The sequence below is a fragment of the Hylobates moloch genome, unplaced genomic scaffold (assembly GCF_009828535.3).
Source record: "Hylobates moloch isolate HMO894 unplaced genomic scaffold, HMol_V3 SCAFFOLD_22, whole genome shotgun sequence".
In the NCBI taxonomy this organism is placed as follows: Eukaryota; Metazoa; Chordata; class Mammalia; order Primates; family Hylobatidae; genus Hylobates; species Hylobates moloch.
The window spans coordinates 6,555,220-6,568,601 of NW_026652297.1; the positions used below are offsets into that span (position 1 = coordinate 6,555,220).

Consider the following 13,382-nt stretch of genomic DNA (forward strand, 5'->3'; position numbering starts at 1 on the left):
TTCAAAGTAAATGCAAGAGATTCACAAAATCATGATAGCAAATGCAAACGAAGTACGAAGTACCCTTTGATACACAAACCAATGTACTATCAGACTCATTTCCAATAGCTTAACAATATTCATTAATCCACTGAAGCATTCCGGGGTAGTGGGGAGCAGCTGATGACGGCTCAAGCCTCCAAAGTGTAAGAACATACTTATTTGCAGAAGCATCATGTGATTTTTGAAGTAATGTCTTATTTTGATGGATGTTAACATTAAGATCTATCAGTGCAGGTTTATCATCCTCTGAATGTAATACTTCCAGATTTCATTTTTTCAGACAGTTTTTTGGTGGTTTAGTTTTAGCCAGTGCTGTTTAAACGGAGAAAAAAAGAAAAGTTCACCATAGACTACCTCACGTTGTTACTTAATTGTGCTAGGTATTCACGCAGTTCTTTTGCAGCCTGGAATCTGCCATACCGCTTCTTTGGGTTGGCACACTCATCCAGCAAGGCCTCGAGCCGGCCATCTTTGGCAATTTCACTTGGTGGATCATGAAGGAGTCCTCCAGAAGTGCCACGCCAGGTGGCATGTCTGGATAAGAGGTTCTGACAAACAGCATAGTAATTGTGGTCCACAGTGGCACGAGCACAAAGAATTTCTTTTGAAAATGATAAGCAAGCCTCCTTATCACAGTCATCAAACTTGCTTTCATACCATACATCCCAATTTTCAGGTTTATCTGTGAAAGGAGGAAAAGCAGAAGTAGAAAAAAAATTTTTAAATGGTTTTCATTGCTTCCAAAAATAGAATATTTCACTAATTAATAGTATTTGTTCTACACTTTTAGGTAAAAGTATATTATAACCATAAACATTTAAATATATAAATTCATACAAACATTCACTGGGAGCCCACCAATGCTAGGCAGAAAGATTCAGAAAGGTCCCTACCACTTACAGGTTTAGTCTAGCGACTTTCCATCATACACAGAAAGTGCCATAAATATGACACAATGCTACAGGAATAGTGGGGAATTAAATTAGCACTTGTCCCTGGGGCTGTAGAAGGCTGCAAAAAGGAGAACATCTGATTTAGGTCTTAGAAGAAAACAAATCTGAAAAGAAACTAGGAAAAAATAGCATTCTAGGTTCAGGACACAGTATATGGAAAGGCATGGATGTAAGGGATTGGTCCATTTGGTTCACGAAGCAATAAGTTCACTGTGGCTAGAGTGTGAGAATCGTAGTTGGCAAGGAGATACAGGTGATGCTAGAGAAATAGGTCGTAACTTGTATAATCACGACCATAATTTATTTTATAGAAAGATAACTCTGGGCTGAAGATTGGAAGGATTAAGATCATGAGAGCAACTATAGATGGCCCAGAATGAAAAGCCAGATTGGAGAAACATTTCAGGCAAAAATAAGTAAGTATATGGGTAAAGTTTAAGGTTCTAATTGGATGACAAGGTATGTAAAATTGCCATAATAGTGTCAATATTTTATATATAAACAAAATAAATATAAAGGAGCTATAAGGTATTAGGTGGGCATGTCATATATGCAACTAGAACTAGACTTGAAACTTACGATTTTGAGGTAAGAGGGATAATAGGCATATTGAGAATACATAAGCACACGTGTACTTGAAGGAGCCAAGGCTTGAAAAACAAATAGCTATCTGTATATGGAAGAAGAAAGAGACATTTTTGGAAGAGGAAACTGCACATGGGAATGCCCAGAAGTGGGCCAATTTATTCAGGAAAACAAAAGGCCATTGTAGCAGAAGCACCGAGGGCAACAGACAGAGGGGTATTAAAAATGAAGCACTCGAAAAATACATACATACACAGGCTGGGCGGGGTGGCTCACATCTGTAATCCCAGCACTTTGAGAAGCCAAGGTGGGAGGACTGCTTGAGCCCACAAGTTTGAGACCAGTCTAGGCAACATTGCGAGATCCCACCTCTACAAAAAATTAAAAAATTAGCCAGGTATGGTGGTATGTGCCTGTAGTCCCAGCTACTTGGGAGGCTGAGGCAGGAGGATCACTTGAGCCAGGGAGGTCCAGGCTGCAGTGAGCCATGATCACACCACTGCACTCCAGCCTGGGTGACAGAGACCCTGTCTCAAAAAAGAAAAAAAAAAAAAAAAGAATCAGAAGAGGGCCAAATCACACAGATTACAGATTATGCCCTGGTAAGGTGTTTGGATTTTACTTCAAGAACAATGGGAAGTCATTAAAACCATTTAAGCAAAGGAGTAGTAAGTTAATGTTTTTTGAAGATTACTATTCCAAAAGAAGGAAGGTTACTATTCCAAAGGAGGAAACAACTTCGAGAAGTTGATACTAGTCACAATCACGTCACAAATTTGCCAATTAGGTGGTTGCTAATGGCAAGGCAGAGGTCTACGTCAGGTTTTAATGGACTAAGGAATCAACAGAGGCTGAGGAAGCAGAAAGGCAATAAATACTTTTAAAAACAGTGGGCAAGCAAGGAGAAGCAGAAGAGTCTTATATATACTTTTTATAGGGAAGCAAGAGAAGTTGGATATTAAAGGAAGGAGGTGGGACACTGAAGAAGATAATTGATGTAACAAGTTCTCAAAGAAAAATCTATCTGTTGTTGTTTTAATGAGGTTTAGACGACGAAGGACACTGAGGGAGTTGCCACAGCAAAATCTCAATTTCCCTGTGAAGAAATAAAATAAAGGTCATTTACTAGAAAGTGGAAAGAAAAGAAAGTAAATGAATAGACAGAGACTTTTGCAAAGTGGCTATTTAGAGGACCCATGAGACATCTGAAGAGAAATGACGACAGTTAAAGCAGCACTAGAGCAACGCTCACTGTATGAAATGCAAGAATACAGAAGCTATATGGTTGGATTCATCTAAGGTCAGGAATTAGTGACAATTATTCCAGGAATGTCTGCATAAAATGAATTATAAAAAATTATTGTTACAAACACTGAAATAATTTTTTTAAGCTTAGGAAAATTGCACAACTCTATGAACATACTAAAAACCACCTGCTTGTGTACACTTTAAAAAAGAAAGCATAGTATACACTGCTACAATATTCACAGATGTAGGAAGAGGTAAACAGAGAGTAGAATACTCCAGCAGGGTGTTCATTTCCTGTAGGAGGATCTACATGGCAAGTCAAGAAATAATCAGAAAGTAGTCTGGTAAGTATGAAATCTGAAAAAGGGAGTGGGAAAAATCAAGTATTTAATAGGATCATGCCAAGATCATGCAGAAGGTAAATGTCAACCTAATATATGGCTGTCACATAAACTTTTCCCCAGGTGCCATACATTTTCAGCCTTTGTTTGTCAAAAGATACTCATATTACTTTTATGAGGGGTAAAGAGAGGATTAAAAAATATAAAACCCTCACCATGGAGCAACAACCCTTTGGTTCTAGACCTACAGGCTTTGTACTTGATGCTTTAAAACTTCTGTGGCATTTAATTTTCAAAACACTTCAGACACTACCCATCTATCCCGTGAAGAACTCAAAAATAAATGGAGAGGAAAGTTTTGGGTGAGATGTAATAATCAGAATGTCAAACCAAACTCAGAGCTGCAGTGCCAGGAATCATCAAAATGGTAAAAAAAATAAAGTACAAATCATATTTCAAGAACCCATACAACCATTCTGTTTTTCACTTTCAATATAGAATTCAATATATTACATGAATATAATTACATTCAACAGTTTATTATAAAATAGGCTTTGTTTTACACAATTTCCCCCAACTTTAGGCTAATGTAAGCGTTCTGGGTATGTCTGAGGTAGGCAAGACTAAGCTATGATGTCCCGTAGGTTAGATATATTTCAAATAACAGTATTTTCAACTTACACCAGGTTTATCAAGATGTAACCCCCAGTAAGTCAAACAGTATCTGTATTTGTTTATTCACAGTGGTTATATAAAGCAAAGAAAGACTCTTAAAGTTGCCATCTAAGGAGGAAATTCAAGGCTTTATTTCATACAAGTATAAACATTATTTTGACATAGGAAAAAATGAGTAGAAAAAAATCTTAAAATTATATACTTACTTTGTCTAATTAATCTTTTGTCAGCAACCAAAACATTTTCAGCATCCACAATGATTACCTTCCCATCTCTAGGACCAACTGCAAAATTGTCAAAGCTGACGTCCAGGAGGTAGAGTGCAAATTCAAAGTCATTGTTTGTAAGCTGTTCCGCTATTTCCATTAATTGCCAAGCGAGGTCAACTCGTTTTTCCCATGGCGCATTAAAGTAACTCCACAGTTCTTCTCCAACATAATTTACAGCCACCATTCTTCCACAAGCTCCAAGATACTTTGCAAATGGCCAACCTTCATCAGACGGAAAACTCTACAAAAGAATTATCTTATTATAAGAGATTCTGATGAATATATCCTAGGTCTATCCTCAGATCCTTTCAGTAGAGATTGCTACTAGGAATGACTTTGGATTTTCTTATTACATTCAACAGTTTATTAGAGATTAACTTCATTTTTTCCTACCTCATACCAGTACTATGGACCTGAAAAAAATTTAAATAGAGAACTTTACATTATAAAGCTAAAATAGGATGACAAGTATTGCTTATCAAAATCTAAGAACCAAATTGATCAATAAGAGGGAAGATACTGTCTTTATTACCAAATCTAAAAGTATTTATGCTTTCCCTTATCTTCTTCACTTGTGTAAATGTAATCAACCAATCCTTTTATTTAAACTGATAGCACTGCAGCCTATTAACCAGCAGTTATTTACCAGGCATCAGGCACTGTGTTACGGTGGCAATTAAGGGTGAACCAAACAGTCTCCATTTAGCCATGGGCTTTTATTTTAGAAGAGCATGCAGACACCAAACAAATAATTATGAATATGAAAAGTGTCAGGTACTAAGCAGTGGTGCAGGTCCCAGGGGAGCATTTAGTAGGGGCCTTACCTAGTCAGGAAGCAGGTGGGGTGGAATTCAGGGAAAGATTCTTGAGAGGTGTCTTTCACCCTACATCCAAAGGTTGAGAAGGGACAAACTGATATCCTATTAATGCAACCTCCACTCTGAGCACATCTGGTCCAAGTTCATCTTGTTTCCCTTTCCCAGCCATATTTTCTGTTCTCCTTGGCCCAGCCTCAAAATTATTCTTATCTTAGCAAGGTTTTCTAATGGATTTTAAAACCACTGGGAGGATTATCATCCTAAATCAAAAGAAAAGTGTTCCATGACCATGAACACTCATTTTCACCTTAAGTAAAATAACAGGCTTTATCTAAGATTACTTTCCACTGCTAAAATACGTAACTAGAAAATGAACATTAGAGAAAAAAAGGAATAAATGTGTGTGTTCTGACTGCTCCACCGACTAGCCGTCCCCAGGGAACAGGGAGGCCTCTTCTCGGGCCTGAGACACAACAATATTGAAATTAAGCCTCTTAATCCTACTATGGCCTTTAAGTGTGCAAATGAAAAGAGTTACAGGTCTCTCATTTGAAATCAAAAGCTAGAAACAATAGGTAGGCATAGTGAGAAAGGCACATCTAAAACTGAGATAGGCAGAAAGCTAGGCTTCTTAACCCAAACAGCCAAGCTGTGAATGCAAGGGAAATATTATCAAAAGAAATTAGAAGTGCTACGCCAGTGAACACACAAATGTTAAGAAAGCAAAACAGCCTTATTGCTAATAGGGAGAATGTTTTAGTGATCTGGGCAAAAGATCAAATCAGTCCCTTAAGCCAATACCTAATCCAGAACAAGAACCCAACTCTCCTCAATTCTATGAAGGCTCAGAGTTCAGAAGAAAAGTTTGAAGCTAGCAGAGGTTGGTTAATGCAGTTTAAGGAACAAATTCATCGCCATAATATAAAAGTGCAAGGAGAAGCAGCAAGTGCTGATATAAAAACCATAGCAAATTATCCAGAAGATCTAGCTAAGACAGTCAATGAAAGTGACTAATCAACACATTTTCAATGTAGATGAAACAGCCTTCTATTGGAAGAAAATGCTCCTTAGGACTTTCACAACTAGAGCGGAGAAGTCAATGCCTGGCTTCAAAGCTTCAAAGCAAAGGTAGACTCTCTTGTTAGGGGTTAATGCAGCTGGTGACTTTAAATTGAAGCCAATGATCGTTTACCATTCCAAAAATCCCAGAACACTTAAGAATGATGCTAAATTGATTTGCCTGTGCTCTATCTATGGAACAAGAAAGCCTGCATGAATGCACAATGGTTTACAGCATCCTTTACTAAATATTTTAAGCCCACCATTGAGATCTACTGCTTAGAAAAAAAAGATTCCTTTTGAAACATGATTGCTCATTGACAATGCACCTAGCTACTCAAAAGCTCTGATAGGGATGTGCAAGGAGATTCATGTTGTTTTCACGCCTGCTAACACAACATCCATTCTGCAGCCCACAGATCAAGGAGTAATCTCAACTTTCATGTCTTATTATTTAAGAAATACATTTTGTAAGGCTATTGCTGCCATACATAGTAATTCCTCTAATGGATCTGGGAAAAGTAAATTGAAAATCTTCTGAAAATAATTTGCCATTCTAGATGCTATTAAGTGTATCTGTGATTCATGGGAGGAGGTCAAAATATCAACATTAACTGAGTTTGGAAGTAGTTGATTCTAAACCCCATGGATAACTTTGAGGGGCTCAAGACTGTAGTGGAGGAAGTAACTACAGATACAGTGAAAACAGCAAGAGAACCACAATTAGAAGTGGAGACTGAAGATGCAGACACTAAACTACTGTAATCTCATGATCAAACTTGAACAGAAGAGGAGTTGATTCCTATGGATGAGCAAAGAAAGTGGTTTCTTGAGATGGAATCTACTCCTGGTGAAGATGCTGTGAATATTGGTGAAATGACAACAAAGGCCCTAGATATGTCATAAACTTAGTTGACAAACAGCAGTAGAGTTTGAGAGTACTGACTCCAATTTTGAAAGAAATTCTACAGTGGGTAAAATGCTATGAAAAACATGGCAAGCTACAGAAAAATCCTTCATGAAAGGAAGAGTCGATTAATGCGGCCAACTACACTGTCATTTTATTTTAAGAAATAACTGTCATAGCCACCCTGATCAGTCAGCAGCCATCAACATGGAGGCAAGACCCTCCACCACAATTCACTGCAGATTTGGCTCAGATGATTCATTCACATTCTTTAGCCAAAAAGTATTTTTAACTAAGGTATGTATATATTTTTTAGACATAATGCTTACATACTTAGTAGACTACAGTACAATGTAAACAGAACTTCTATATGCACTGGGAAACCAAGAAATTCACGTGACTCACCTTTTATCACGATGTTTGCTTTATTGAGGTGGTCTGGAACTGAACTCTCAATATCTCCAAGGCATGCCTGTGTCAATACTCTATTGCTAGAAACTGAACAATCTACGTACATTTAGTGACCACAAAATGAGGCTCCTATTTTTGTTATCTCTTAGAAAAACAGGCAATATCAATTTTGCCTTGAGCTTTATAAAATTGTCACAACTCAATAATATTCTTGCATTAAAATTTTTATCAACTTTAAAACAAAAAACAAATTAAGAATTATATTTCATCCATAATTACCCAATTTCAATTGCTCCCTTTCAACTATAACGATGCACAATGGCTGTACTTGTTCTTTGTGTATATAATCTTTTTCTCTTAAATTTTAATATTGCAGCTTTGTGATGAAATCCTAATTATGTAAATGAAAAACTTATATATGAATCATTAATTATAGTAATTTAATTGATTCCATTTTTTAGTTAGATCATATCTACTGGTTCTTTAGAAATAAGAGGTAAACACATTTCTAATTTTGTGCCTTGCCTGAGAATTTTAAAATTTATTTTGGGAATCAGAAAAAGAGATTACTCGTGTCCAATATGCAGTACAAAAACTGTTGAGGAACCAAACACCACTCTCAGCTATTCTCCCCAATTTAAAATACCTCTGTGATCTTGAAATTTTCATTAGACAATTACAAAAGACTTAACTATTTCCCAGAAACATTCGTGTATAAAGACCCTGACATAAAAACGAAAGCACTAAAATAATAAATATATAAGATTACATAGTTGTGTCATGCAAAAAGTAAAACAAAAAACTCCTCCATACACTACTGGTATATTATTCACATGCCATATCGTAGAACAGATACAAACATATCTTTGTGAAAATAAAATAGTCCTTGGCAACAGGAGAAAAGAAGAATCGGGCCAACATCTGCACATGTACAAATGCTTCCTTGTTTTTGGAACCTTTCCAACTGACAAATGGTAGTCAAAACCACACTTCATTACCCAAGTCCCCCATAGAAGAAGGTAACATATATGAGTAAATGTCACATTGAGCAACTCTACATTCATAGAGTGCTTTCTAACAATGTAAACTGAAACTCTGTTATGCCTCATTTTAAGAAGAGCACTATAGTTCTTTCATATAGTTTGCTACCTAATCTTTTGGAAGAACTTTAATCAATGAATTCACACCATTTGCTCAGATGACAAGAACTTTTCATTGTCTAATCAAAAGTCAGATTTCATTATCTATAATACAATTCTATCGAACACACTGTAGTCCAAAGCAAATCCTCAAGGAAAGCCAAAATATTTGTAATTTGCATTTAATGCAATTCTGGCTGAGAAGCAAATTACCATGGTCAAGCAGAATTTGAGAGACAAAATTTATATACGTTAGAACTTGGATTTGTTAAATATATCAAGCAGTATGAAAATTACTTATTCCTGATTACCAAACTCCCACAGTGCATAAAACACATTAGGTAGGATACTTATTCCTGATTACCAAACTCCCACAGTGCATAAAACACATTAGGTAGGATAGAAAGTTTACTGCTAAGGTCTACATTTTTCTGTTTAAAACAAAATTTAAAAATCAGATTTTTCAAATTGTCTAGCACAAGCATATAGTTTAAACTAATAAAATAAAGTGTGATTTTAATAAATTATTTACAACTGAAAAAAATGTACAAACACTTTGCAACTGAAAAAAGGAACATTTAAATTTAGAATGATATCAATTCTAACTGGATTGGAGGCACGTCACTTAATTTTGCAAGGCTTTTAATCAAGATTGAATGTATGTCATAAAGTGTAATACGTAAAATTTTTTAAAGTAAATATTAGTTAAAGGTTGTACAAAGACCCAAAACAATTATATATTTACTTTTCCATAATTGTATTTTTTTAAATTAAGTTGGTAATAACTAAAGAAGATGTCTTTAGGAAAACAGCATGGTTAACTGCTAAGAGCTGAAAAAAATATTAAATACTTTCACTTTTAATTTTCAAAGCAAAATTTGTTGTGAATTTGAAATGTAATATCAATCAGTCTACGCATCTTTTTTAAATTTGGTAACAAAACCACAACCTACTTCTTGGATAGCATACAACTCAAATAATACTAATAACAATATTGTATGCACTGACAGTATCTTAAAGCCAAGATTTCAGAAACAAAACCACTAAGTTCGCCTTAAGAGAAGGTGATATATAATGTATATAATCGATATTAAAGACTGGAAAATTTGGATACTTTATACTCTTTATAGGAATACAATATTTCATAAAATGTCTATATTTAAAAGCCAAAATAGTATACAAGTAGAATAATGAACCTTAAATGACAATGCTAGATTTTGAAGTCCCTTCCACCCCTACATCTTACTAGCTATAATGATGGCAAAGCAGCAACTTCTCTGAGCTTTGGTTTTTTCCTCTGTAAAACTGGAATATTTGTATCACCATATTCATCAGGGCAATCTAAGGATCAAAGAAAAAAGATACGTACTTTGTACATTCAATACTACGTAATAAGGAATTATTTACCAAAGTATTTACACTTTTTTTATTATTATACTTTAAGTTCTGGGATACATGTGCAGAACACTCAGGTTTGTTATGTAGGTATATACGTGCCATGGTGGTTTGCTGTACCCATCAACTTGTAATCTATATTAGTTATTTCTCCTAATGCTATCCCTCCCCCAACCCCCCACACCCCCGAAAGGCCCTCATGGGTGATGTTTCCCTCCCTGTGTCCATGTGTCCTCATTGTTCAACTCCCACTTTTGAGTCAGAACATGCGGTGTTTGGTTTTCTGTTCCTGCGTTAATTTGCTGAGAATGATGGTTTCCAGCTTCATCCCTGTCCCTGCAAAGTACATGAACGCATCCTTTTTTATGGCTGCATAGTATTCCATGGTGTATATGTGTTACATTTTCTTTATCCCGTCTATCATTCATGGACATTTGGGTTGATTCCAAGTCTTTGTAGGGCGTGTGCCACCACGCCCAGCTCATTTTTGTATTTTTAGTAGAGACAGGGTTTCACCATTTTAGCCAGGATGGTCTCGATCTCTTGACCTCGTGATCTGCCCACCTCAGCCTCCCAAAGTGCTGGGATTACAGGCATGAGCCACCACGCCCGACCATAAATGTCTTCTTTTGAGAAGGGTCTGTTCATACCCTTCATCCTCTTTTTGATGGGGTTGTTTTATTCTTGTATGTTTAAGTTCCTTGTAGGCTCTGGATATTAGCCCTTTGTCAGATGGACAGATTGCAAAAATTTTCTCCCATTCTGTAGGTTGCCTGTTCACTCTGATAATAGTTTCTTTTGCTGTGCAGAAGCTCTTTAGTTTAATTAGATCCCATTTGTCAATTTTGGCGTTTGTTGCCATTGCTTTTGGTGTTTTAGTCATGAAATCTTTGCCCACACCTATGTCCTGAATGGTATTACCCTAGGTTTTCTTCTAGGGTTTTTACGGTTTTAGGCCTTATCTTTAAGTGTTTAATCCATCTTGAGTTAATTTCTTATAAGGTGTAAGGAAGGGGCTCAGTTTCAGTTTTCTGCATATGGCTAGCCAGTTTTCCCAAGACCATTGATTAAATAAGGAATCCTTTACCCATTGCTTATTTTTGTCAGTTTTGTCAAAGATCAGATGGTTGTAGATGTGTGGCATTATTTCTGAGGCCTCTGTTCTGTTCCATTGGTCTATATATCTGTTTTGGTACCAGTACCATGCTTTTTTAGTTACTGTAGCCTCATAGTATAATTTGAAGTCAGGTAGCACGATGCATCCAGCTTTGTTCTTTTTACTTAGCATTATCTTGGCTATAAGGGCTCTTTTTTTGGTTCCACATGAAATTTAAAGTAGTTTTTTCTAATTCTGTGAAAAAAGTCAAAGGTAGCTTGATGGGCATAGCATTGAATCTATAAATTACTTTGGGCAGTGTGTCCATTTTTACAGTATTGATTTTTCCTATCCACAAGCATGGAACGTTTTTCCATTTGTTTGTGTCCTCTCTGATTTCCCTGACCAGTGGTTTGTTAGTTCTCCTTCAAGAGGTCCTTCACATCCCTTGTAAGTTGTACTTCTAGGTATTTTATTCTCCTTGTAGCAACTGTGAATGGGAGTTCACTCATGATTTGGCTCTGTTTGTCTATTGTTAGTGTATAGGAATGCCTGTGATTTTTGCACATTGATTTTGATTTTGTATCCTGAGACTTTGCTGAAGTTGCTTATCAGTTTAAGGAGATTTTGGGGTGAGACGATGGAGTTTTCTAACTATACAATCATGTCATCTGCAAACAGAGACAATTTGACTTCCTTTCTTCCTATTTGAATACCCTTTTTCTTTCTCTTGCCTGATCGCCCTGGCCAGAACTTCCAACAGTATGTTGAATAGGAAAGGTGAGAGAGGGCATCCTTGTCTTGTGCCAGTTTTCAAAGGGAATGCTTCCAGCTTTTACCCATTCAGTATGATATTGGCTGTGGGTTTGTCATAAACAGCTCTTATTATTTTGAGACACCTTCCATCAATACCAAGTTTATCGAGAGTTTTTAGCATGAAGAGGTGCTGAATTTTATCAGATGCCTTTTCTGAATCTATTGAGATAATCATGTGATTTTTGTCATTGGCTCTGTTTATGTGATGGATTACGTTTATTGATTTGCGTATGTTGAACCAGCCTTGCATCCCAGGGTTGAAGCCCACTTGATCATGGTGGATAAGCTTTTTGATGTGCTGCTGGATTCAGTTTGCCCATATTTTATTGAGGATTTTCGCATTGTTGTTCATCAGGAGTACTGGCTTGAAATTTTTTTGTGTGTGTCTCTGCCAGGTTTTGGTATCAGGATGATGCTGGCCTCATAAAATGAGTTAGGGAGGAGTCCCTCATTTCCTATTGTTTGGAATAGTTTTAGAAGAAATTGTACCAGGTCTTCTTTGTACCTCTGGTAGAATTCGGCTGTGAATCCGTGTGGTCCTGGACTTTTTTTTGGTTGGTAGGCTATTAATTACTGCCTCAATTTCAGAACTTGTTATTGGTCTATTCAGGGATTTGGCTTCTCCCTGATTTCTTCTTGGGAGGGTATATCTGTCCAGGTATTTATTCATTTCTTCTAGATCTTCTAGTTTATTTGCATAGAGGTGTTTATAGTATTCTCTGATGGTAGTTTGTATTGCTAGTGGTCTATTTTTTTTTAATCTTTTCAAAAAACCAGCTCCTGGATTCATTGATTTTTTTTTTAAGGGTTTTGCGTGTCTCTATCTCCCCTTCAGTTCTGCTCTGATTTTGGTTATTTCTTGTCTTCTGCTAGCTTTTGAATTTGTTTGTTGTTGCTTCTCTAGTTCTTTTAATTGCAATGTTAGGATGTCAATTTTACACCTTGTTTTCTCCTGTGGGCATTTAATGCTATAAATTTCCCTCTAAACACTGCTTTAGCTGTGTCCCAGAGATTCTGGTATGTTGTGTCTTTGTTCTCATTGGTTTCAAATAACTTATGTACTTCTGCCTTAATTGTATTATTTACCCAGTAGTCATTCCAGAGCAGGTTGTTCAGTTTCCATGTAGTTGTGTGGTTTTGAGTGAGTTTCTTAATCCTGAATTTTAATTTGATTGCACTGTGGTCTAAGAGACTGTTTGTCATGATTTTCATTCTTTTGCATTTGCTGATGAGTGTTTTACTATTTTAGAATAAGTGCAATACAATGCTGAGAAGAATGTGTATTCTGTTGATTTGCGGTGGAGAGTTCTGTAGATGTCTATTAGGTCCACTTGGTCCAGAGCTGAGTTCAAGTCCTGAATATCTTTGCTAATTTTCTGTCTCGTTTGTCTAATATTGACAGTGGGGTGTTAGTCTCCCACTATTATTGTGTGGGAGTCTAAGTCTCTTTGTAGGTCTCTAAGAACTTACTTTATGAAACTAGGTGTTCCTGGTACTGGGAGCATGTATATATAGTTAGCTCTTCTTGTTGCACTGATCCGCTTACCATGATGTAATGCCCTTGTCTTTTATGATCTTTGTTGGTTTAAGGTCTGTTTTACCAGAGACTAGGATTGCAACCCCTGCTT

The 13,382-nt window shown here is 36.5% G+C and overlaps 1 protein-coding gene across 3 annotated transcripts in view; it reads right to left on the reverse strand.

Moving 5' to 3' along the window:
• Nucleotides 1–337: 337 nt before the first annotated feature.
• The window catches only part of DIPK2A (divergent protein kinase domain 2A), a 24,192-nt gene continuing 11,147 nt past the window's right edge, over nucleotides 338–13,382 (reverse strand). Inside the window, exons 1-4 of one of the 3 annotated variants that reach the window (XM_032144045.2) lie at nucleotides 7,303–9,216; nucleotides 4,938–4,997; nucleotides 4,051–4,354; nucleotides 338–724 (exon numbers count right to left, since the gene is read on the reverse strand). In XM_032144045.2, the coding sequence (XP_031999936.1) occupies nucleotides 393–724; nucleotides 4,051–4,297 (579 nt within the window). In that variant the 5' untranslated portion in view covers nucleotides 4,298–4,354; nucleotides 4,938–4,997; nucleotides 7,303–9,216 and the 3' untranslated portion in view covers nucleotides 338–392. The other 2 variants (XM_058433589.1, XM_032144042.2) reach the window with 2 other exon arrangements.